At 53.9% G+C, this 22,281-nt stretch overlaps 1 protein-coding gene across 5 annotated transcripts in view; it reads right to left on the bottom strand.

The window, feature by feature from the left end:
• CASZ1 (castor zinc finger 1) overlaps window positions 1-22,281 on the bottom strand; it is a 110,382-nt gene that overhangs the window by 79,939 nt on the left and 8,162 nt on the right. For 4 of the 5 annotated variants that reach the window (XM_075520518.1, XM_075520522.1, XM_075520519.1 and 1 more), the window contains exon 1: window positions 13,584-13,716. The exons of the other annotated variant lie outside the window; for it this stretch is intronic. In XM_075520518.1, the coding sequence (XP_075376633.1) occupies window positions 13,584-13,632 (49 nt within the window). In that variant the 5' untranslated portion in view covers window positions 13,633-13,716. Of the gene's footprint in view, window positions 1-13,583; window positions 13,717-22,281 lie in introns of those variants that run through there. 5 annotated transcript variants of the gene reach the window in all.

Below are 22,281 nucleotides of genomic sequence, written 5' to 3'. Positions count from 1 at the left end.
ACTAATGTTTTTTATTTATGCCGGTTTTCCCCTGGGTCAGGCACCCGTGCCCCCACTGTCTGCACTTCCCACCCAGCTGCATACTGTCTGTCTGACATCACATTGCACTGCTATAGAAATTATTTTGAGGTCATCACTAGACAAGATTTTTCCCTACTATTTCACGCACTCCAACTGGAAAGAAATCAAAAAAAAGCTCTCCTCCATACAGTAGGGCTCTCCCATACGACCAATGAAAATCTCATTCTACAATTTTCAGGCTTACGGAAAGCAATACATCATCCCCCCACCTCAATGAAGAAAAATTTAAAGATGTATATGCGAAGATCATTAGCGCAGCTATTTTGTTTTAACCAAAGAATAGTAATCAGCACTGTTTCAACACAAACGAGGGCTCAGCTTCGGCACGGTCCTTGCCCCACACTCTGAAATGCTTATGTCAGTGTGCAGCGTTTCTGAAGTGCTGATGCCAGTGAAGTTAGACTTCCCCTCTAGAAAATGAAGATAATTTGGGGAGCCAAAGAAATGACAATACGATGAGCTGTAAGGCGATCCTAAATGCATCCAAACTTTTTTTCATGCATTCAAACAACAAAAAGCTAGCAGAAGCTATCGGCTGCCTGGACACCAGCACAAGCGTTTCTGCTCCAGCCCCCCGTGACTGCGGGGTGCTGGCTCCCTGGGTGCCCGGATCCCTCCTGCGACTCACGGAAACGGGCAGCAGAGAGCTGACGGCTGCAGCTGCAGGACCGAGGGGCTTCCCGGCGCTGGTGTCATCAAGATACTAAGGACAAACTAGAGGAGCATCCTATGCAGAAAAAAATACAAACCTGCAGAAACTCAGTGCTCATCTCTCTCCAATCCCTACGATAGAATTTTAAAATCCAGTTTAGATCATCCAGGACTAGATGTGGGACTGAAGTAAAAACCTTCAAGCCCAAACCTGGCAGTTCTGGAAACTCCAGAGCGCGTTTGCGCGTCACATCATGGTCTCTGGTAGCGATAGTGGCGTGTTTCTACCCAAATTTTCTTATGCATTTTCCTTGCAACAGTGTTTTCATGGTCTTTTCTGATTGAGATCCTTGCTAGTTTCCAGAAGCAAACATCTACATCTCAATCTCACACACCAGAGGGACCGTGTAGGTGGTGGGGAAACCTGCACTGCTGCTTCTTACTGCCCCTGCACTGAGGACAGGGCCTTTTGCTCTGTCCGGCACCTTTCCCAGACACCCACAGCCCCCCCAAAAGTCCACAAATTCAGGCCCAGTTTTTGAACCTGAGAACAACTGGGCTGCGGTGACACCTGAGTCCAGCTGGTGATTGCTGCCCCCGACGTAGGGAGGGCGGGCAGAGGCTCAGCCCAGAACTTGGGGACAGTGGTTTCTGCCCCTGCCCTGAAGGACCGGCACGAGGTCCAGGAGCCACCCCACGTCCTATTCTGGGAACGGGAACAGTACACAGAAAGGCCTCCCGCTGGCCTTTCGCCAAGGATAAAATTCACCCTTCTGAACACAGGCCAAGATGATCTAAAGTGACTACTGACTTTTGTTGCCCAACTTGAGTCACCTTAAATGGGCCTATTTTTCAAAGTGTCAGTGCTCAGCACAGCCGAGAATCGGGCCTCTTTAAGATGTCTAATACTACATGTCCAATCACTGCTTTAACAAGAAAGACCAATATTTCTCTCCCGTGTAACTTCTTCCAGTCTGGCCAGGCCTTTTATCTTTTTTCCCTCTCCCCTCCCTTCTCCTTGTTCTTTTCTTTTTCAGCTTTTTATGAATTTCTCTCAGCTTTCCTCCCTCTCCCCCCCTCAAGGTCATGCGGCTCATTTCCACGTTGAATATTTACTCAGCAAGCCAGGTCCTTTCACAGGCACTCACCACAAATATGCTTTCTGATAAAGTCCAGAGAAAAGAAACTATAAAACCCAAAACAATGTCAGAAATAAATTAAAAAATCCCAATAGGGCAAAGTGGGGCTGTAACAGGGTAGAATATTTCAACAAGAGAAAGCTAGCAGGTAAAACACCCTTGGAGTTAGTTTACTCCATTTCCCTGCATTTCCATGATTATTTTCTTGCTCTCTTTTCTTGTTTGCCTTTCTGAATATTTTTGTTCTGCTGTTAGGGCTGTGCCACCTATATGAGGGAGCCTGTTATATTTAACCTCTTCTCTTCATCCACCCTTGTTCAAAGGCCAGAACCCTTCCAGCCCGTGGGCACCTGCTCCTTTACGACAGCGACCCGGCAGCTCAAACCCATCCGGAGCAGGGGAGTTTTCAGCTACGCAGTTTGCTTGTTTTTCCTAAGCCCATTACTTATAAGCAGCTTGCATAAAGCATCAGGGTTTGTACCTACCCTGGGTAATACACAGCACAACACGGCGTAGCCAGAGATCACACAAAGGAAGGTCAAACCCCACTGTCGGGAATGGATGGGGCACTTCACATCAGTATGGTAAGAGGGAGTGGGTCCTGGAGAATCATTTTCATACTTAATTACCAAGTCAGCTCACAGACCAATCCTACAGACTGTCTGAAACGAAGAGCAGCTTCACAAAGTCTATATTCTCCAGCCCAGGGCAGGTCTCCAGAGAGCCCAGCCTTCCTTGCTGCTCCGAGATGTGGCAATTTTGATAAACCTCCTACTCCAAAGAAACCAAATTTGGCCAACACAGCGTGACTTTGAAAATCCAAGCCTCAGGCTTGCAGTGTCCAATGAAGTTTTAAAATTACTTCTTAGTGACATCATTTCAATCTCCATTCGACCATCAGAGACAGCTACTGGCCCTCATGTGAAAGACAGGTATTAAAAATGTCAATTCACTCGCTAACATCTCTTCATCTGCCATCCAATGCCACTTGGCTACCATGGCCACTGGGAAATGATAAAGAAAAGTAACTCTGCTGGCTTTTCTAGTCAGGTCATGGTTTTATGCCCAAGAGTACATCTAGCCCACAATTTCCCAAGGGAGACAGGCCACAATCTCCTTGCTGACAAAGTCAGGCTTGGGATAACAAGCGTATAGTAACAAAAGGCTCCCACCTACCAAGACCTCTGAGGAACACTGCCTGGAGGAAAGTGAGCTGCTCTGAAAGTAACCCCCTTCTTCTTCTCAAGACAGCAGGGCTCTTTGCCTTCTCCTCACTCTAGAGGAGTTGCTTTAGGTTGCTTAGTGTTGCTACTTTCCTTTTATGAGCCCACAATAGAAAAACAGAAATCTGGGGATTCCTCCTAGCAGGAGAGAGGTAATTCACAGCTATGCTGCGTGCCGTCCACAGCTCTCCCTTGATTTCTACCTGCGGCCATAAGGCATCCCCACTGCTCCCAGGGGAACAGCTCCCACCCGCTCCTCACCCCACAGCTGCCTGCTGGCAGCCCGTGTGCTGCCACGGAGCAGAGACCTAGCTATCCTGTTTCCATGGAGCCTGACCTTCTCCTGGAGGTTGCAGAAATACGCCCTTCCATAAACAGATACTTATTCTACCTAGGAAAGCGTCAAACCACTGCCGTGATACTCTAGGTTGTGTTGGTTTAGGTAGCTAGCTGTAAATACATTAGTGCAGTATTTTGAACAGTCAGTACTACTTCAGGAACCGTGCAGAAGCACAACTCTGCAGAGCCGCGCTCCTCAGGGCAGCAGTGCAGCTCACATCAGTAATAGCAGGTACCTTGACAGGTACCATGGTAGAGCTATTGCAATGGCAAATGTTCGGGTCCACCAGCATCACAGTGACTAAAGAGAAACAGCACAAGTTTTGCCAAACAGTCACAGCCCTGAAATAAAATATAGTTGCAAAAATACTCTGATTTCAAGTGCTTTTGGCCACTCACAACTCTGCATTAGCAGCACGGCGATGGTGAGAGCAGCACACTGATGGCAGTGACGCTGTCCTGAGCGGCAGCACACTCCAAGGGAGTGGGGTAGGATGCTGTAGGATGCTGTGTTGGCGGTCAGGCCCCTGCAGAGGTTGGGAACAGAGCCGGGTGTTACCATACTGTGCACAGGTTCCCCGCGACCCTGCTGTCTCCCTGGCACGGCCCGTTTCGTCTCACTGAGTGCTGCTCGCCCTCCCTCCCTCCCAATGCGCACATGGCTTTAATGTTTTTATTACCTGTTTGACTCGCTGCCTTATTGCTTCTCCTCTTAATGGGGCTGTAACCGTGGAAACGAGGAATAAACGGCCACCAGAAAATGAGATGATTAAACAGGTCACCCTGGCAAAACAAACTCCGTGTTCACACAGCCCAGGCTGTGTATGCAGCTTCTGTCCAGGGAAACATGGGGCTCGGTGGGAGAGGGCGGAAGGGCTGGGCCAGGCTCCTGGAAGGAGCACACCACCAAGAGGTGCCTCCTCGGAGAAGAGTGGTCTCTGTCCAAGAGGGATGATGCTGTGCACCTCCCAGGACAGACAGGCAGAAAACAGCAAGGTCTGCTGAGGGAAGATGGAAGATAGCGAAGACAAGACACATCCATGTAACTGGGAAAAAATAGCAACTCTGATGAATATAAATAGGCTGGACTGAAAACAAAACACAAGTCTTCGACAAGTTGGTGTCCTCTGTTGTCCCCGTCTCTGGCATTGCCCATGCCTGCCTCGTGGCAGCTCCCAAGGGCAGTGTAGAGACCCTTCTGCCCACGCTTCTCCAGGCCCCCGGGGCACAGCTCCACCGCTCCCTTCATCCCCGCTAACGGGCTAACGGCCAAGCTGCGCCGGTGCTGGCAAAGGCAGGGCACCGTCTGGCCAAGCACAGCCAGGACCACAGGCAAGGTAGGAGCACACACCTGGCTTTCTGAGGTCTCAGGAGAAAGGGCATCTGCAGCCACTGCGCTCACAGCTCCTTCTCCGAAGCCATGTGGCTGGGAGGAAGGGGACAGCAGCATGGACCCCAGACCCTGCAGGGGGGACCTGCCTGGCTCAGGGACTCACCTCCAGCATAGATCTATTCTAAGTTCTTTCTTGGGGCGCTGCAGATATGGCCCTCCTCTCACTGGGAACAGCCAGACAAATTCAGCTCCCAGGCTCAGCGGTGAGCCGGGGTGTACTAAAATCAGCCCTGACAGATCAGTTTGGAACGAGAGTCCAGCTCAGCCTCGGCACACACAGGCTGAGCTGGACTCTTGCCGTGAAAGCCAGGAGGGTATGACCACAGCCCCGGGCTGGTGTCCAGGCCTGAGCAGGACACCTCCACCACAGCCCTCCTCATGACCGGGGAAGAGGGTTGGCCCACACCAGCAATATGAGGAGAAGGCAGGGGTGTCCATGCATCTCCACGCCCCGCTGGGTGCTAACATCTGAATATGAGATTCCTCTCCCAGTCAAGCTGAGAGGTAATGAGTTTCAGACCAAAATATTGTTGAAAACAAAAATAAAACCCCAAAATAAGCACACCGCAATCAAAAAAAGCACAATCACAAACCATCGTTCAAAGTAGTGAGTATCCTGCCAGAATCACTGTCCTGTCCCAACCTGTCCAAGCCCAGACTCATTGGGTGCTGGCAGTCTGGGAAGAGCAGACTTACTCCACCAAGAGCAACAAATTCAGAAGAAGAAATTGGAACGGCAAAGCTTGGCGAGGTGGAGATGAGAGACAACTGCTTGAAGCACACAGGCGAGTGGTTGTGCTTTCTTTCAAGAAAAACAGCAGGTGGTTTATGAAAAGGGCCCTATTCTTTAGAGTAATTTGAGCCATATTTCATTGTTTGATAGAAAAATCCTAATATTCATGACCTCCTTTAACTGGAAGAAGTTTGCTCATCTGAATATCAGCCCACAGACAAATGGGGAAATGAAAAATAAAGAGAGTAAGATAATGGGGGGGTGGGGGGGGTGGGGTGAGGAAAACCAAGACAGAATCAAAGGCAGAATGGAAAGTCCAGGAGGGTGACAAAGAGTGACGGGACTGTGGGAATAAGGAAAGGAAGGAGGACATAAAGGAAAGCTATTTAGCAAGAGCAGTTAAATAGTGCAGCATAGAAAAAGGCTGAGAAAAGCAAGAGTGAATGACTGAAAACACAGCAAGAGTAAGCAAAGGAGCTTTCTCTGAAAGTTTCCAAGCTCATGGATCAACTCTGCAAAACTGTCATCTTGTCCTACTGAGCCTCTGTTAAAAATATTCATATGCAATCAGGAAGGAAAATCAGACCCTCTCTCCGCAGCCTCTCTTCCCTCACCCTCTTCCAACCCGGTCCTCCTCTGCTAACATCTGCTGCCTGCCTTCGGGACATGCAGATGGTAATTATTCCAGGAGCAGCTTCCTCTCCTTTCTCTGCTTGCAGAGGGCCACTTGGAAGAGAGCTTCCAGCCATGGAAAGATACCACACACACCTCCACACCATGTGGCAGGGAGAGGGGGATGTGGGAGCCAGGGCCGTGCCCAGAGAACTTGATAGCACAGAGGGTGGAAGGTGGGTGAAAAGATCAAGACATTTGTCTACAAAACATCCCAACAAAACAGCCCCCTGGCCCAAAGAAGGGAGGCCTGGGGAGAAGTTGGCTTGACATGTGGAACTGCTCGTGCTCCTCCAGATAGGGGAAGGGGTGCTGGAGGAGAGGTGTGCTGGGGAAGCGCAGGCAGCGAGGAGGGGGAGGGCTGCCCTGGGCAGGCCGGCTCAGGGAGTGGATTCATACAGGCATGGTGCTGGCAAACACCATGCGGAGAGGTGGAGCTGCTTTAATGAGAAGATGCTTCTATGACTCAGGCCTCAAAGGGATTGGGACTTTATTATTTTATTTTTCCATAATAAATTATGCCCTGGGATGCCAGGTCCCGCCGGGTTTTTCTGGAAATACCAGACAAAAGCTGGTGTTGCTACCTGGCTTTTGACAGTTTCCCATGTATGGAAGCTAAAAGTTCCTGGTTCTTCCTCCACTCTGCCCCAGCCCAGCCAGTCTCAGGAGAGGGGCTGACACCACAGCATCACTACAACAGAAAAGCCCAGCTGGAGCTCTGCACCTCCCTGCCCAGGCCCCGGAGAGCCCCCCTTGCACGTCCACGACAACCCGCCCTGGACCCACGGGTGCTCGCAGCCCACGGTGCTGCAGCTGCCAGGACGTCGAGGGTGCCACGGGTCAGGCAGGCGCAGGAGCTCCCGGGAAGCGGGAGCGGGCTCAGCTCTCCCACACCCCAGCCACCACACCCCAGCTGGAGGGAGGAGCGCTCCTGCCCGACCCCCGCACCCAGCCATGGACAGCAGCCAGGCCTCATTCACTTATCTCCATCACTGAAGCGCCCAGCCCTGGCTCTGGGCTGCACAGGGGAGTATGATTATGCCCACTTTATAGATTAGAGTTATTCATCCCACACCAAATCCTCAGACTCTGCCACGTCTCACAGACCTGTTCTGGAGCTCTCTTTGTTAGATTTAGGCTGAACTTGGCCCTAGTTCAGCTCAGAAACTCGCGTTACAAAAATCCCCTGTACAACCGCCTGCCTGCGGCTGCAGACCAAGCCTGCTGCCAAGGCCATCGTTCCCCCCCAGCAGGAGGATTGGTGGGGGATGCACTGCAGCAACAGTGGGAGCACAGGGACACCTAACACACAGGGCACAGACCATACTGATCTTCCCTTGCTGCTAAGAAAGATCCACTCATCACCACGATGATGCAAGCGCACAGAACCGGAGCGCAGAGGCAGGCGATGTCTTGAGAGAGCAACTTGGAGAACACGAAGTTCAGCACAACACCAACACAGGGCACGTGAGCGTCTGGGAGCATGGAGGTGGGCGAGTGTCTGGGGCAGATGTGCATGTGCAGGACAGGGTGACGGGGACGTAGGTGTTGGGTGTGGGGAACACCTCCAGAAATGCTCCAGCGGAGCTTGGTGTTTTTACTGATTTCACAAGAGCCTCTGCTAAAATGTCACCTCTCCAAAGCAAAACATGTGCATGTAGGTGAATCATCATTTCACGCCCCAAAACCAGGAATGGGTGGCAAAATTCTCTAGTGAGGCACCAAATCCTCAGGGGATTGCCATGAAGTGCACCCAGTGACTTTAGTCTTCCTATCCTTTTCCCTTGTACCTCCTTCTCTCCACCCCTCGCTCTCTCTTGCCAGCCTACATGGATTGTTCAGCTTTTATTCTGAGCATGAAACTGCCTTAGGACTGGAAGCTTTAAGCAGTTTCCCAGCCTCCAGAAATTTTCTGGTTGTGTTTCTCCATGGCAAAGCAAACAATTCCTTCGGTACCTGGCCACCACACCTAACTCCCAAATGCAATGAGAACTCAGAATTCTTTGGGAAATTTAAACAAGAACATATTTTACACAACTGAAGTGCATGTTTTTGGTTCACTGTAACTATTTGTTCATGAAAAGGCTTGACAAACTGTTTTATTTTCTGGAGTCACCACATGAAGAAAGATGGGAAGTCTCTCGAGAAAGAGGGGAGAAGGCTGGTGCCAGGTTAACGCACCGGGAAGAGAAGTTAACAGCTGGACTCAGCCACTGAGAGCCCTATGGATGGGCAACAAGGGGGTCTACAGTTTGGGGGAGGGAAAAGCATCATCATCCCTCTCCAAAATGCACTCTGCTCCACAGACGAAGCCTGTGCTTACATGGAACGGCAGTCCAGCCCCACAACTGCGATCGGTATTACTGTCTGCCTGACCAGCAAGCTCCTGCCAGGGACCAGGAAGCCACCAGCAAAAGCTGCACAAAAGAGAGGGGGAAGCCCCAGAGCACGGATCCCGGCCGCTGGCCCTACTGTGTGTCCCATCTGACAGTCCAAAGACGGTCCCCATCTGGACTAGCCCTGTGTGGCCCCTTCAGTACTCACTAGTGGCCAGAGTCTGGGCTTTGCCCATCCAGGGAGTGTTCTGCCACCCTGCCAGGTCCACCCTCCTGCAACACCATCGTGACCTGGCCCAGCCCTTGACCCACCTACACCCCTCTGGCTAAGTACTGTGCACCCCCCTATGTCCTCAACCAGGCTGCAGTCACCCAGGGCAGCTCCCCAGCCCCGGCCGGTGTTTCAGCTTGTAAGATCACTGGTCAAGCAGGAATGGGGATTAGAAGCTAGCAAGTTTTTCTTTTGCTACTGATGTCTGCCTCCGTCTCCCCTGCGAGCCCTGGGAGAGGAAACAGGGAGCAACAAGGTCCTGGTCCAAGGGGCTCTCAATCCTCAAAATGGATTTTACCTGTCTCTGAAAGCTGCCTCCATCTCTCACCCCCCACTGCTTTCTCCCTAGGGAAATCAGTCTAAAAGGGGCTAATGGAACAATGTCCCTCTCTCTCCCCCCTCTCATTTTCTCTCTTTTTTTTTTATTAGCATTTGTGGAATTTATTCCCAAACTCTCCTAATCTTTCGTACACAACCATTTGATTTGCATAACCCAGCCCCCTCTCATAAAAACTGGCTGCTAGTTTAATTAAAAAATGTAAATTTGCTGTCATCTCGGGGCCTGGTGAATTAGGACGACATCGGCATTTTTTATTGCTGAAGACGTCCAAATTGATCCAGTCCGCATTGAACCAGAGGGGAGGAGACGGTGCCGCGTGGGACTTTTGGCTGTAGGTTCTGCCCCTCCCCTGCTTCCAGCCAAGCTTCCTCTGCCCCCTCTTTGCTTTGCAAAGTGCAGCTGAGGACGAGGACATTGGTTCTCCCAAACCCCAGCTGGATCGGCCAGCGTGGCCTCCGCGATGTCAGCACTTCTGGGAGCTGAGCCCTGGGTGGCACCTGAGCTCTCCAAACCCTGGGAACGGCCAGGTCGTCAAACCCTGGGAGGGAGGGAGGGAGGGAAGGAGCCCAGGTGGAGGTGGGAGATGCAGCACAGGCAATGGTTGTCTCCACCTCCCACAGGACTTTTCATTACTTTCCAGATACTTTCAACCAACTTTTCAGAGGGAAACCTAAATTGTAGGCTACACAGCAGCCTAGGGGTATGATTTGATGTTAGAGGGAGGGTCAAAGTGGCCACAAGGGCTCTCCCTGCGAGGGTAGCAGAGCGCTCTGGCAGCATGGGAAGTGGGACAGACAAGGCTGCACACGCAAAAACCCTGAAATAAATTCCCAGCTCACACAGGCCTTTCCAATAGCAGCAAGGAGGACTAACAGTGGAAGCATAAATAGTCCAGGAAAACAGAAAGAGAAACTGAGGATATGGAAGCCACGTATTAGATATTTGATCCCTTCCAGCCAAGGTATCTGTATCGTTCACAGCCGTTTTTAGTACATGTTGCCTCTCCCCCTCTCCGACACCGTGTTTCACAGTGGAAGGATGCAGTACCTGCACACATCAGCAGACCCCACTCTGTCGGCAGCAGACCTGGTTTAGAGGGAATAGGACCCAGCAGACAGAGTGCAGGCAGGGAAACGAAAGTTTATTATCTCAGGGATCAATTTTCTGGTCTTTCTGTGAGTTATCGCTCTATAGTGCTAAACCAGTAGAAACACTCCTACGGACTTCAACCAGCTTTGAAGCATGCTCTTCAAGTAATAGCTGGGCACTGCTGAAGACCATGATGAGAAGGTTAATCCCTGCCCGGGTAACCCTTCTCCCAAGGAAGAGTCTTCCCTAGGTAGGCTTAAGCACTTGAATGCTTTCCACCCAACAAGCATCTCCTAGGACTACTGGAAAGTGACCTGAACACCCAAACTGCCTGTGAACCTTCTGCAGACCATGAGCAATGAGGAGTGATAGCAACCTTGACTGAGCCAATGCCTCTCCAAAAATCTGTACTGTCAGAAAAAAAAAAAAAAAAAAAAAAAAGAATTGGCACCAGCCCAGAGAAGGTGTTCCTATCCACTGGGTGCTTCAAGTAACAACAATGATTTGACAAAAGAAAGTCACAAAATGACCCTTTGAGTGGAAAATTAGGTGTTTCTCCACCCATTTACCATAGGTTTCTTGGTCCCCATTCTGAGATCGGTTCCTGTAATCCCATACCAAGGATAATTAGGCTGGGGAACAGTTTCCCAAGGGAAGTGACAGGTGCCCAGTCACTCAAGATATTTACAACCAGACTTGCAGAAAGTCACATGGAGGGAACATCTTGCCACGATCCTGGGCGGATGGACTCAGTCTCTGAATTCTTTCCAGCCCTTAACCACTATGAATGCTTCTGGCCCTAGAAGGTCCATGCAAGGATTGACTGAGCTGAGAAAGCCCTCAGCAAGAGTAGACTGTCAGACCCCACATACTGAGTCCCTCTGGGAAAGAAACCCCTCTGGACTTGCCTCTGCCAGCTGGCAGCTCGTGTGAGCAGCCCTCAGGCACTGCCTCTGGGGAGCCACGGCCTGAGGGCTTGGAGAGAATTCAAGAGGCAGCGACTGAGGGAGATAAGGTGGCCCAAGTAGATAAGGGTTAGAGGTGGTGATTATGGGGCAGGTCTTTGCCCCGAGATCATGACAAGACGGGTTCACCCACACACAGACCGTAATGCTGACTTAAACAGATCTCTCAGATCCTCATTTCCATGGCTTACTGCGGTCCCAGGTTCCCATACCGGAGCACCGAAACCCACGTGTTACCTGGGCGCAGCGGCAGGAAGGCCGAGCGCCCACGACACTTCCGAGAAGAAGGAGGGTCCCTGTTGGGGGGAAGGCGTCGGCTTCGCAGTCCCTTTTTTGGGGAGCGGGGCTGGGTGGGCCGGGCAGGGGCGGGGCCGGGCGCGGGGGCCCATTGGCCAGCGGGCAGGGCTCCAGCCGGCAGGGGGCGCTGCCTCCCCGGCCCGGGCCCGGCCCTGCCGGCCTCGGGGCCAAGGGCCGGGGAGAGCCGGGCAGCTGCCTGCAGATCCCATCGCGGTGCTGCCACAGCTCCTGGAGATGGAGATCAGGGGTAAATCACTGTTTATTACTCTTTAAAGCATTTGCCCTCCTGCAGTTTCACCACATCCTTAACTCCTGGGCTGCCTACGCAGCCTCCCAGCTCCTTGATCTAGAAGGGAGGCAGCCACACGCCCACGGCTGGACCCAACCAGAGCCGGCGCATCGCGCTCGCGGGTGGAAGCAGTTCCTGAGCCGCTCGGTTCCTGATATCAATGATAGAAATAAATAAATAAATGAAATAAATGACGACAAAATTATCCTCTCAATCAAAATATCAGAGTACATAGTTCAGGCCCAGTCAATCATCAACCAGTTTATTACCATCTTACTCCTCATTAAAAAAAAAAACAACACACACACGTACACATACGCTCTGGCAGTAATTACCTGGACCGTGGCAGATCGCCAGCGCAGGCCTGTTTGGCCCAACGCTGCCATTTAGTTTTTAAACGGGAAAGAATGGTTTACACCATTTTGGAGGAGCAGGTATGGTTGTGTTAGCAGATACGGGGCCAAAGCGGTGGGACCAGGCCCCAAAGACGGAGGTAACATGGCCCAAGGGATTCCGACCGAACTCTGAATTTGCCCACTTTGCGAAATCTAAACGAGACCCTGCCCCAGACTGGCCGAGGGCTGGAAAACCCACCAGCACGTTGAGCCCCCAGGACCCCGGCTGCAATCACGCCCCAGCCTGATGGAGCCCTGTCCGCCACCACACCCAGCTGAGCCCACACACCAGCCCAGCCCACCACCGGGCCAGACCCTGCTCCCCATCCTGATACCTGATCAAAAACCAGTGGACGCGCCACAAAATGATACAACCAAAAACACACCCAGCCCCAATACTGGGGCCTGTAATCTAAAACCAAAACATTGCCCCTGTCTGGCCACCGTTCCTCCTCCCTGCGAGATGTGAAGGGGTGGGGGAGGTCTCATATACCTCACATGGAAGGACAAAAACAAACCCATCCCAGATATGCCCAGGTTGAAAAAAAAAAAACAAAAAACAAAAAACCCTCATTAAATGTAATAAGCAGCCTCTTCATCTGACACTGCCTTGTCCCAAATAAATTAAATTCCTTTTCATTTAGACAGCACAGGAACCTGACAAGCAACCTTTACCAACGAGACGCCAGAGCTCAGAAGGGGAAAGAAATTAAAGAGAACACAACCCACACAACTTACAACAAATATAAACGCAGAATCATTTCAAAACCCCCATAAACTTCCCCTCCGCATCCTCTCCCGGCCAGCCCGCGCCTCGCCTCGCCCCGCCGCCCGCCCGCCCTCCCGCCGCCCCGGCCCGGCCCGGCCCGCGGGGGCCGCCGCGCTGCCGGGAAGGACCCGGCGGAGCGGAGCCCCCGGCTCACCTCGCCGCCCGCCTCCGCGGGGCCGGGGAGAGCGGGGCCGGCGCGGCGGCAGGAGAGGAAGCCAACTTCCGTAAAACAAGTGAAAGAAAAGTGAAAGAGGCTGCGAGCCCCCGGCAGCACCTGGTGCCGCCCCCGCGCCCCGCTCGGCCCGGCCCGGGAGCCCCTTGCGCCGCCCCGCACCCGCGCACCCGCCTCGGCGCCGGGAAAAGTTTCAGCGCGGCGGCGGCCCCGGGCACCGGGTCCCGGAGAAGCTGCCCGCAGCGCCCGGCCCCGCGGCGGCGGAGGGGACGAGACGCGCGGCGGAGCGGCCGGGGCAGGGAGCGCACCGCTCCGCACCGCTCCCCGCCGCTCGGCGCGGGGGTCACCGGCACCGGCAGCGACCGGGGGCTCCGCCGAGCGGCGGGCGGGGGGCTGGGGGCAGGAAAAGGACAATTGTGCTGTACTTACCATAGTCGGAGAGACGAAAGCCGAATTCACTTAAATAATCAACTTTCATAATACTTAATTAATACCTAATTGCAGCTGATTGCTCCCGAATAACAAGTTGTTTAAAGCACTGATGTCATTGCCGTGCCGGTCCTCCCCGAGTCACTTTGGCAGCGGGGCCGGGGGCGGGCGCCGGCCGCCGCGGGGGGCGGTGACTGGCAGCCGGCGGACACGCCTCCGCGCCGGGCCCGCCGCCGGGGGCAGGTGCGGGGCTGGGGCCGCAGCGGGCCGGGCCGGGCCGGGCCGGGGCGCGGCGGCGGCGGTGGGGTCACCTCGGGCGGCCCTGCGTCCGGCCCGGCCCCGCAGCGCGGCCCCCGCGCACCCAGCGGCGGCCCCGGCCCGGCCCGGCCCGGCCGGGCCGGGCCGGGCCGGGGAAGGAGCGTGGCGAAGCCCCGCACTCGGGGCGCGCTGGCACGCAGGGCCGCGGGCTGCCCGCCGGGACCGGCCCGGCCGAGGCGGCCGCGGTGCCCCGCTCCCATCGCCGCCGGCTGCCGCCGCCACCTGCCCCGCGGCCGCGGGAGCGGGCGGGCGGCGCTGGCTCCGCCGGCGGGGAGCGCGGGACCCACGCGTGGCCGTGGGAGCCCCGGAGCCGGCGGGGAAGGAGCCGCCGGCGCGGGGCAAACCGCGGGGGGCTGCGGGGGGCGGGCGAGCCGCGCCGGTGCCCCGGGGACGGGGCCCGGCAGCACCCGCAGCCCTCGGGCCGGGGCGGGGGGGGCTGCCCCGGGCACAGCCGTCCCACGCGTGTCCGGGCTCGGCCGTGCGGTACGGGGCACGGCACCGAGGAGGGCGGGGGCCCGTGGGGTACCCGTCGCCGGTGGCGGCCCGGCAGTGCTGGGTGTCTGGGCCTGGGGTGGCCGGTGTCACAATCCTGGACGTTAAAGCATCTTGCCCAATGCCCCACAGGAAGCCAGCACTGCTCTGCCGCGGGAGCGCTTGGCCCACAGGAGGGGTGGTTTTTCTTTTGCAGTGAATTTCCTCATTTTTTGTTGCTTTATTTTTCTAAGTAGCAAAGAATGCGAGGGAGGTTCTAAGAGGCGTGTTGGGTAAACACAGATATAAGCCTCTTTCTTTAAAACAAACGAGCAGATTATTTACCTGATTAAATAGGTATTTTGAGCAGGTTGTAGGCTGTTTTTGTGAACACACCACGTTTGACTCTGTGGATTCTGGCAGAGCAGGGCTCCTCACCAGGGCTGGGGAGCAGTCCGTGAACTCACCAGCTCTTAAACCCTTTTTATAAGCAGAACTTAATGTGCTTTTCAAAGGAGGCCAGCATCATTACCCCACTGCATGGATGGGGAAACTGAGGCACTAGCGAGGGAAGTGACTCGTCAAAAGTGGCCGGACAGGTTAGTCACAGGGCTGGAAGGAGCCCAGGTCTGCTTGGCTCCGCGCACCAGGACACGCTGCACCTGAGAGCGTCCTGAGCCCAGAGACCCAACACTGCAACTCCAACTCATCATCTCGGCAAGCGCTGCATTTGCATGCGTAAAAAAGTACAGGCAGCACACCGGGCCAGAGGGCAGGGAGAAGGAAGAAGAAAGGGGGAGTCACTTGTGAAAACCACAAGTATTCTGGCATCTCCCGGAAAAAATCTAAACAAAGTCTAGTGAAACAGAGCCACCCGGGGACCCTCCGGGCCAGGAAGCAGGGTGGGGACAGTAGTGTCAGGCAGGAGGCAAGCGTTCCCTGCCCAGGGTGCTGCCCAGCCACCAGGCAGCAGGAGCCCAGCCAAGCAGCGCTCCGCAGCTGAGCCCTTGCACGGGGCTTCCCTTCCCACCTGGTGCAGGCAAGCTACCGCTTTAAAAGCGATGGGCAAAACATTATCAGCATCACCCTGACTTCCCCTGCTGGTTTCTAACCGTGCTATCGGCCCCGACCAGCGCTGTCACCCAGTGCTGCCTGTCTGCGTTTCACTCGGCCCCAACACAGACACCAGCCCAGCCAACATCACCCACAATCCTCGACAGAGCGGCCCTGGTCCTTACGCCCGAGTCAGACGCTACAGCACCTGCCAGGGAATATCCTACCCTGGGAAGCTATGGACAGCACCAGAAACGTTTGTGCTGGTTCATCTCTGGCTTTGTAATAGCTCAGTTTGGACCCAATGCTTTCTTTCAGGTGTGAGGTTGCTGACGGGTCCCATAAGTTCACTGCACTTCATGTCACGCAGATTTCTCCATTTTCACTTCTCCTATGAACTTAATATTTAAGCAGTGGGAGTTCTGCTCACCATCGCTGTTCCCTAAGAGAGTGGCCCCAGCTGTATCTCAGACTCCTTACGAGGGGGAACACACACTGTAACACGGATGTGTCACTGCACATACGCAGCCACACAGACCCTCTAAGCATACCTGTTCTTCTACATGCACCGAGCTGAGCACGTTCACACATCAGTATACAAATGTTCCTCACCCCTCCCATCCCAGCACGCACACACAACATGCATATGCACTCCAACAAAGAAAATAATACTCTGTGCTCACTCATATTCAAATACACACATATCCATACACCATGACACACATGAACCCACACACACAACCTAAACACACCCGGAGGATCCCCTCTGCAGACTTCCCACTGGCCCTCCCACTCCTCCCTGCAGGAACAACTTGCCAAGGTGTTTTTTCAGGTGAAGTCCACGCCCTGCAGCTGACGCAACGGCAAGGCCTGATTTCCTATCTCAGCGATCTCCAGTCACAGGATCAGGTTTTATTTCCCCATCTTCCCTCCTTTGCCTCTTACCCAAGAAAAGTTTGTTCTCTCCTCTCTCAGAGGCTGTGGAGCTTTCTGCTCCTTTGGGGACCCCTGTGCCCCCCGTTAGGGCAGCATCTCCCCTTGTTCCCCCATCCCTCCAGGGTATGGACCCTCTCTGAGGAAAAGCTGTCTCTGACCGTGTCCTGGCATGAAGCGGCTCCTGGACCCCCCGGTCCCCAGGAGCACTCGAGGGAAGGCAGCACCCCTCATCCTGCTCTGAACTGCGCCGCCGTGCCACGGCAAGAGCCGCCCCATCCGCTCCAGCCGCAGCTGCCCTTTCGCGGCAGGTGAAGAGATCTCTCCTTGTCCCTTCCCACCCTCCCAGGGGCGTCGGGAGCTCTCAGTAATTAATGTTTGCCAGGTGCTCAGAGATCCTCAGATGAAAAGTGCAATGGGAGGGGGAAGGATGATTAATTTATTATTATTATTACAGTTTAATGCTTTCCCCGCAGACAGTGTGCCAGGGCTGAGCAGGGGGTGAGTCACGCTGATATGTGGGACATCCCCCTTTGTGTGTCTCTTCTACCTTTGTTTTTTATGCTTAGCCCATTTTCTTGGCAGTTTCTCCCTCCTCAGCTGGAGCTGACCCCGGGGCCTGGGGCCGTGCTCTGGATTCATGTGGGCTCAGGGCGCTGGCTCTCAGATTGCAGGTTGGAGATCTGGCAGCGCCGTGCTCCTCCTCCTGCTCCTGCTTGGGGAGTCTATTAGGCAAATGCTCTTGCCCTATTTCTGTAATTTTGTTTGATTTCTGTTTCGTCAAGGGAGGCGCCTGGAGGCCTCGGGGCCTGGGCGGCAGGAGCAGACAATCCGTGCTTTCTTTCCCTTTCCTTCTCTTTCGCTCCTTCCTTCTCAATTCAGTTTCAATCACATTATTGGCACATGGCGCCCAGAAAGCATTGCCAAAGCGGCTGCGCTGAGTCTCAGTGTGCCGGGTGGGGCTCTGCCGGGATCGCTTCTGCCATTTAATATTCCTTGGTGTTACTCAAACAGTTTGACACCAGCTCCCCACCATGTGGCTGCTGCTCTTCCAGACACTCCACAGCTTCCAGCATCTGCTGGAAGCCAAATGCTGCTCATCTCTTGACCACTGCCCAGAGGGAATGACTGTACCAGGAGCAGGCCACACGGCAGTGAATGTACACTGCGCGTCCTCGTGCTCCACAGGGGCCCAGAAGACTTAGGGGGAAGGAGTGGCAGGGGTTTAAACGCACTAACAATTAGTTACGATTTACTACAGCGATTAAAAGTGCAGCCTGGGGATTTCAGGGCGAGGAGGCAAGGGGATAGTCCTACCCAGGCATCGCATCCAACAGGGAAGGTACCTGGCACTGAAGAGCAGGCACTCTGCCTGCAAAACCAGCAAATGCCACCCTGAGCCAGCCCAGAGCTGCCCTCACAAAGCCCCCGAGCCCCAGCTCGGCACACCAGGCACTGGGATGGCCTCCGGAGGCACCAGGAAACCTCTGCCCAAGGGCAGGTCCCAGGCTGGGCAAGACCCATTCCTGCAGAGCACAGGGCAAACACAAAACAAAAATGTGATTTCTGTCTAGAGGAGCTGCAAGCCAGCTTGCGTTCCTGCACACACACGCTTGGATGCAAACAAAAATGCGAGGCACAGGTCATGTGCACACACACACATTCACACATAAGTGTACAAACACAGGAGGTCCCGTGTATGGCTGCTGCAGCACACCAGCATGATGCCTGCCTGGGCACCCAGGACAGGGCTGGGTTGTCATGGATGTTTTAGCAGAGACTGTCCTGCTCTGGACATATGTGGAAGGCCTGATGCCACGGAGATGGCAAGAGGTCCTGGGTAGAGAGGAGCTGCTATCCTACTTACTCCCCAGGGTAATGACTTGCTTCCCCAGCAACTGTGTCCCAAAATGGGCTGGGTCACACCAGCAGATGGGGAAAGGCTTTCAACATGCAGCCCAGCAAGCAACAGAGATGGGGCAGGCAGAGAGACAAACGGGATTTTATGGGACTCTGATGCTGTGGAGTAGGGATGGTCTCCATAAATTCACTCTGGATTTGACCTGGCTTGGGCAGGAGCGAGAGGCAGAAGGGAGGGAAGGCAGAGGGAGCCTGGCATGTTATCCACTCTGCGCTACCTGCCCCATCACAGGCAGAGGCTGTGTCAGCCCTGCTTCCATGCGGGGCACTGAGGCAGGTACAGAGGGGTGTTGGGGACTGTCCTTGATGGAGCAGGCAGGATGGACACTCATTCGTTAGAAGTGACAGCAGGGAAGTGAGGGGAGATGATGGAGGAGGTAAGAAATGGGCAGCAAGAGCAGAGAAAGGAGACCCTGGACTGCATGCAGTGGGGACTGACTGTGACCTCTCCTCGGGGATGTGACAGCAGCATCCCCCACCACAGCAACAGGAAGGGAAGGCAAAGCATCCCCTCGTGCGTGAGACACAGTGACAAGCGCATGCAGAGAGATGCCCATGATGCAGCACGCGTGCATCCGTGTGGGCTGGCCCTGCTTGTGCAACGAGGCTGCCTGAGCATCGCCGGTGCTGACACAGGGGATATGCGAGCACGCACGCAAGTGACTCTGAGCAAGCCCGGGTACGTGCCAACGCCGCGCATGCACACACACTGGCACTGCACCGGCAGGGACGTGTGCTGTGCACGAGGACATGTGTGCAGTGAAGTGGCACATGGACACCACCGTGAAGAGGCAGCAAAGACCCCAGAGAAAGCGCGGCTGCGGCCCCTCGGGAGCCCTGGCAGTGGGCCGGAGGGGGTGCAGGGAGCAGCAGCGGGCGGTAAGTGTGAGGCAGACGCAGCGATTGCATTACTGAAGGAGCCCGGGCTGGCAGTGCCGAGCTATCGTCCCTGTAATCCTGTTAGCCAGCAATCTCCATTCCGAAAGAGCTTCATTTCTTTGTGAATATTTGTAAACTAGATATCTAATGGAAAATTATAGGAAAATTATAGTGAAATTCATGACGAAGAAATCCGATTAGCCCTAATTCAATTATGCCATCTTAGCCCACACAGCACATTTCCCATTTTTTTCCCATAAATACCAATGCCAGGGGTCCGGGTAATCAAATAAAATTGAAAATCATCTTCCCATTAAATTCAATTAGCTGCAATTTCTAAAGCCTATCAGAGATTTTAATTACTAAATTATAAAATTCTCCAATGCTAAATTGAAACTAAAAAAATTGCACATCCTTGTATTTCAGAAGAAAAAAACCTAGCAGAAACCTTGAAAAATACCCTTCTCCTCCCATCAGCACCCATGTGAGCACGGGTCTGGGCAGGCTTCACCAGAGAAATTATAGTGGAGGGACATGAACCAGGCCTAGGGAAGAAGGTGGCTGCCTCTGAGGGAAAGAGCTTGGACATCAGCTGAGATTAAAACCTAAAATCCAGGCCTAATTACAACTCAGTTGGGTTGAAAGAGGAAAGGGGAGAGGCTAGCGATCTCAGCAGCATCTTTGCTCCCTTTTCCCAGACGAGCTCCTCAGTTCTAGCTGGTTCTCTGCACCGCCACACTGCTCTGCCAGCGCCTAGTGACAAGCCACCACGCTCCTCTAGCCAGTGGAACAGCCAAGACTCTCTAGGAGTTGAAACAAGTTTTGCCTGCAAATGGGCTCTGTGAGGCAGTCCCTCGAGTCTCTGTGTGCCAAACCCAGGGCAGGAGAGCTGGTGATGCCCAGAGGGAAGCAGGAGGGCAGATGCTAGCTTTGTGCTTCTGATAAAGCTTCTTGAATAATAGCCATGCAAGCCCGGTCCTGACACTGAATTAAGGGAAGCTGGAGCCCTCAGCAAACTGATTTAGCTTGAAGCACTACTTCAGCGAACACGTGGGATGTTCCAGAGGAGGGGGACATGATCACCCTTCCCTGATAGCACAGGGAACTCTCTGAGTTCACAGAGGCACCAGGCAGGTAAGCCCATCCCTAAACTGTTCTTTATTCAACAACCAAACCAAGCAGGCAAATGGGGAACCAACAAAGCCTGTGCCTACAGATGCTCTCTTCCAGCCCTGCTTCTCCGGGGACCAACACGGCACGGCAATGTGTCGTGGGGCAATTAACTGTGTGAACAAGCAGTGGGAGGAGAAGTGAAGCTCAGCTCTCCAGTTACAATACCTGACCCTCCACGAGGCAGCGAGTGAGGATTTTCCGACACTGCTTTTATGCCAGAGAGCACTTTTGCATGGTACCCTAAAGGGTTTATTCATGCACTAACATAAACGAAGCCAGTTTCTAACGCATTTCACAGCTTTAACTAGGTGCTCAGGCTGCCCCGAACCAGGCCGATACTCGGTTTAATTTACTGGGCGCCCGAAAGTTGCCAGCAGGGAGTTGCCCGCAAACAGAACAACAACAAAAAAGTTAATGATCTGGGCTTTTTCTTTAATAAATAGGCAAACTGGCTGAGCCGGATTGTTGGCTGGGATTTGTCTCCCCTTTATCACCCTGGAGCTTCTGTGACACATTCTCCAAATCATCAGCATTTTGCAATTTGAGGTCGTTACCAAATACTATTTTTTTGCCAAGGAAGGGAGAAAAATAAATTAATAATTAAGAAGCCCAAGCAGGGAGAGGCTGTGGGTTGGATGGCGCTGCCACCTCCGCGGGGATTGCTCAGGCACCTGGCAGCCCGCCCAGCGCGCACCTCGGTCGCCGGCTCACCCTGGAATGTGGTGCTGGCACCCAAGTGCTACTTGATTTTACTACGAATTAATCAAAGTCTCTTCTGCAAACGTCTAACACTAAATCACCACTGGCTGAGCTTCAAATGCAATTCCCCTGTTCCAGGGATTCGGCGCAAGGAGATTAGCAGCTCCAGGTGAAAAGCTGAAGGGGGTTTCCTCTCTGCACATCTCCTGGTACTCCAAGGCATCAGCCTCTCCCAGCTGGAAGGAGAATAGATTTCCTACAACTCTTCTCTCGCTCACAGCAGGTAACTGCACAGACGTTCAAGATATGCTGGGATAAATCTGCCTGTGCTGCCTGACTGGAGTGTACTTACACCAGAGAGGAATTTGACTTGACTGTGAGCCGATGCAGACGGCAGAGAACTGTATTTGTAGTGTGTGTGTGTCTGCACCCCTATGTTCACATAGCTGTGGATGCTATGTGACGCAAGGACACGCAGAGATGTGAACCTGCAAGATCCTGCGTGGGTACGGCTGTCTGCACATTTGTGCACATGTATGTGCACAGCCTCGTGGCGCCGTGTGGGCACGCGGCCACCCATATGCATGTACACCATGTGTGCGCAGCCACCCAGGGCTGTGCAGTCAGACGTTGCGTGGCTGTCCACAGACACAGGTACACAGACTTTCTCTGCGGGCGTTTTTGCCATCTCAATGTGTGCATGCCTCATTTGTCGCCGAACTTGCAGTACCGAGCACCTTCCTCGTCCCGGCCGGCCCCCCAGAAGGTGGTGTGCTGCGGCTGATGCTCAGGATGGCAACAGCACACGTGTATCCCCTACCCCGCTCTAGAGACACAGCACTGCCCTGAGCCATGGGCAAGTTATATTCGCCTCTCCACACTTTGCCTGTCTCAGAGCCCTCTCCTATTTTCAGTGCTCACTAGACCGTGAATTCACCTTCATACCAGTTACAGGGTTATTTAGCTTCTCCTGACGCCAATAACCACCAAACTTTCACTGGCAGCTCAGCTTTCTCCTGGGAGACATGAAGCACTCCTCTCTCACCTGCCCATGGTGCCCCCCCCCCCACACCCCACCAAGTGCACGGGGGACAGATCCTGAAGCAGGACACAGTGCCCGGGGACGCTGCTTGCCCGCCAGTGACAGTCTCTTATCCCCACCCACATCTACGCTGTGAGAAAGAGCAACAGAGCAGAAGAGTTAAAAACCGGATGAAGAGAGTGAAATAGAGGAGAGGGAGACAGAGAGAGG

This window comes from Mycteria americana, chromosome 18, assembly GCF_035582795.1.
Source record: "Mycteria americana isolate JAX WOST 10 ecotype Jacksonville Zoo and Gardens chromosome 18, USCA_MyAme_1.0, whole genome shotgun sequence".
In the NCBI taxonomy this organism is placed as follows: Eukaryota; Metazoa; Chordata; class Aves; order Ciconiiformes; family Ciconiidae; genus Mycteria; species Mycteria americana.
This window is presented reverse-complemented; position numbering and strand designations above follow the sequence as displayed.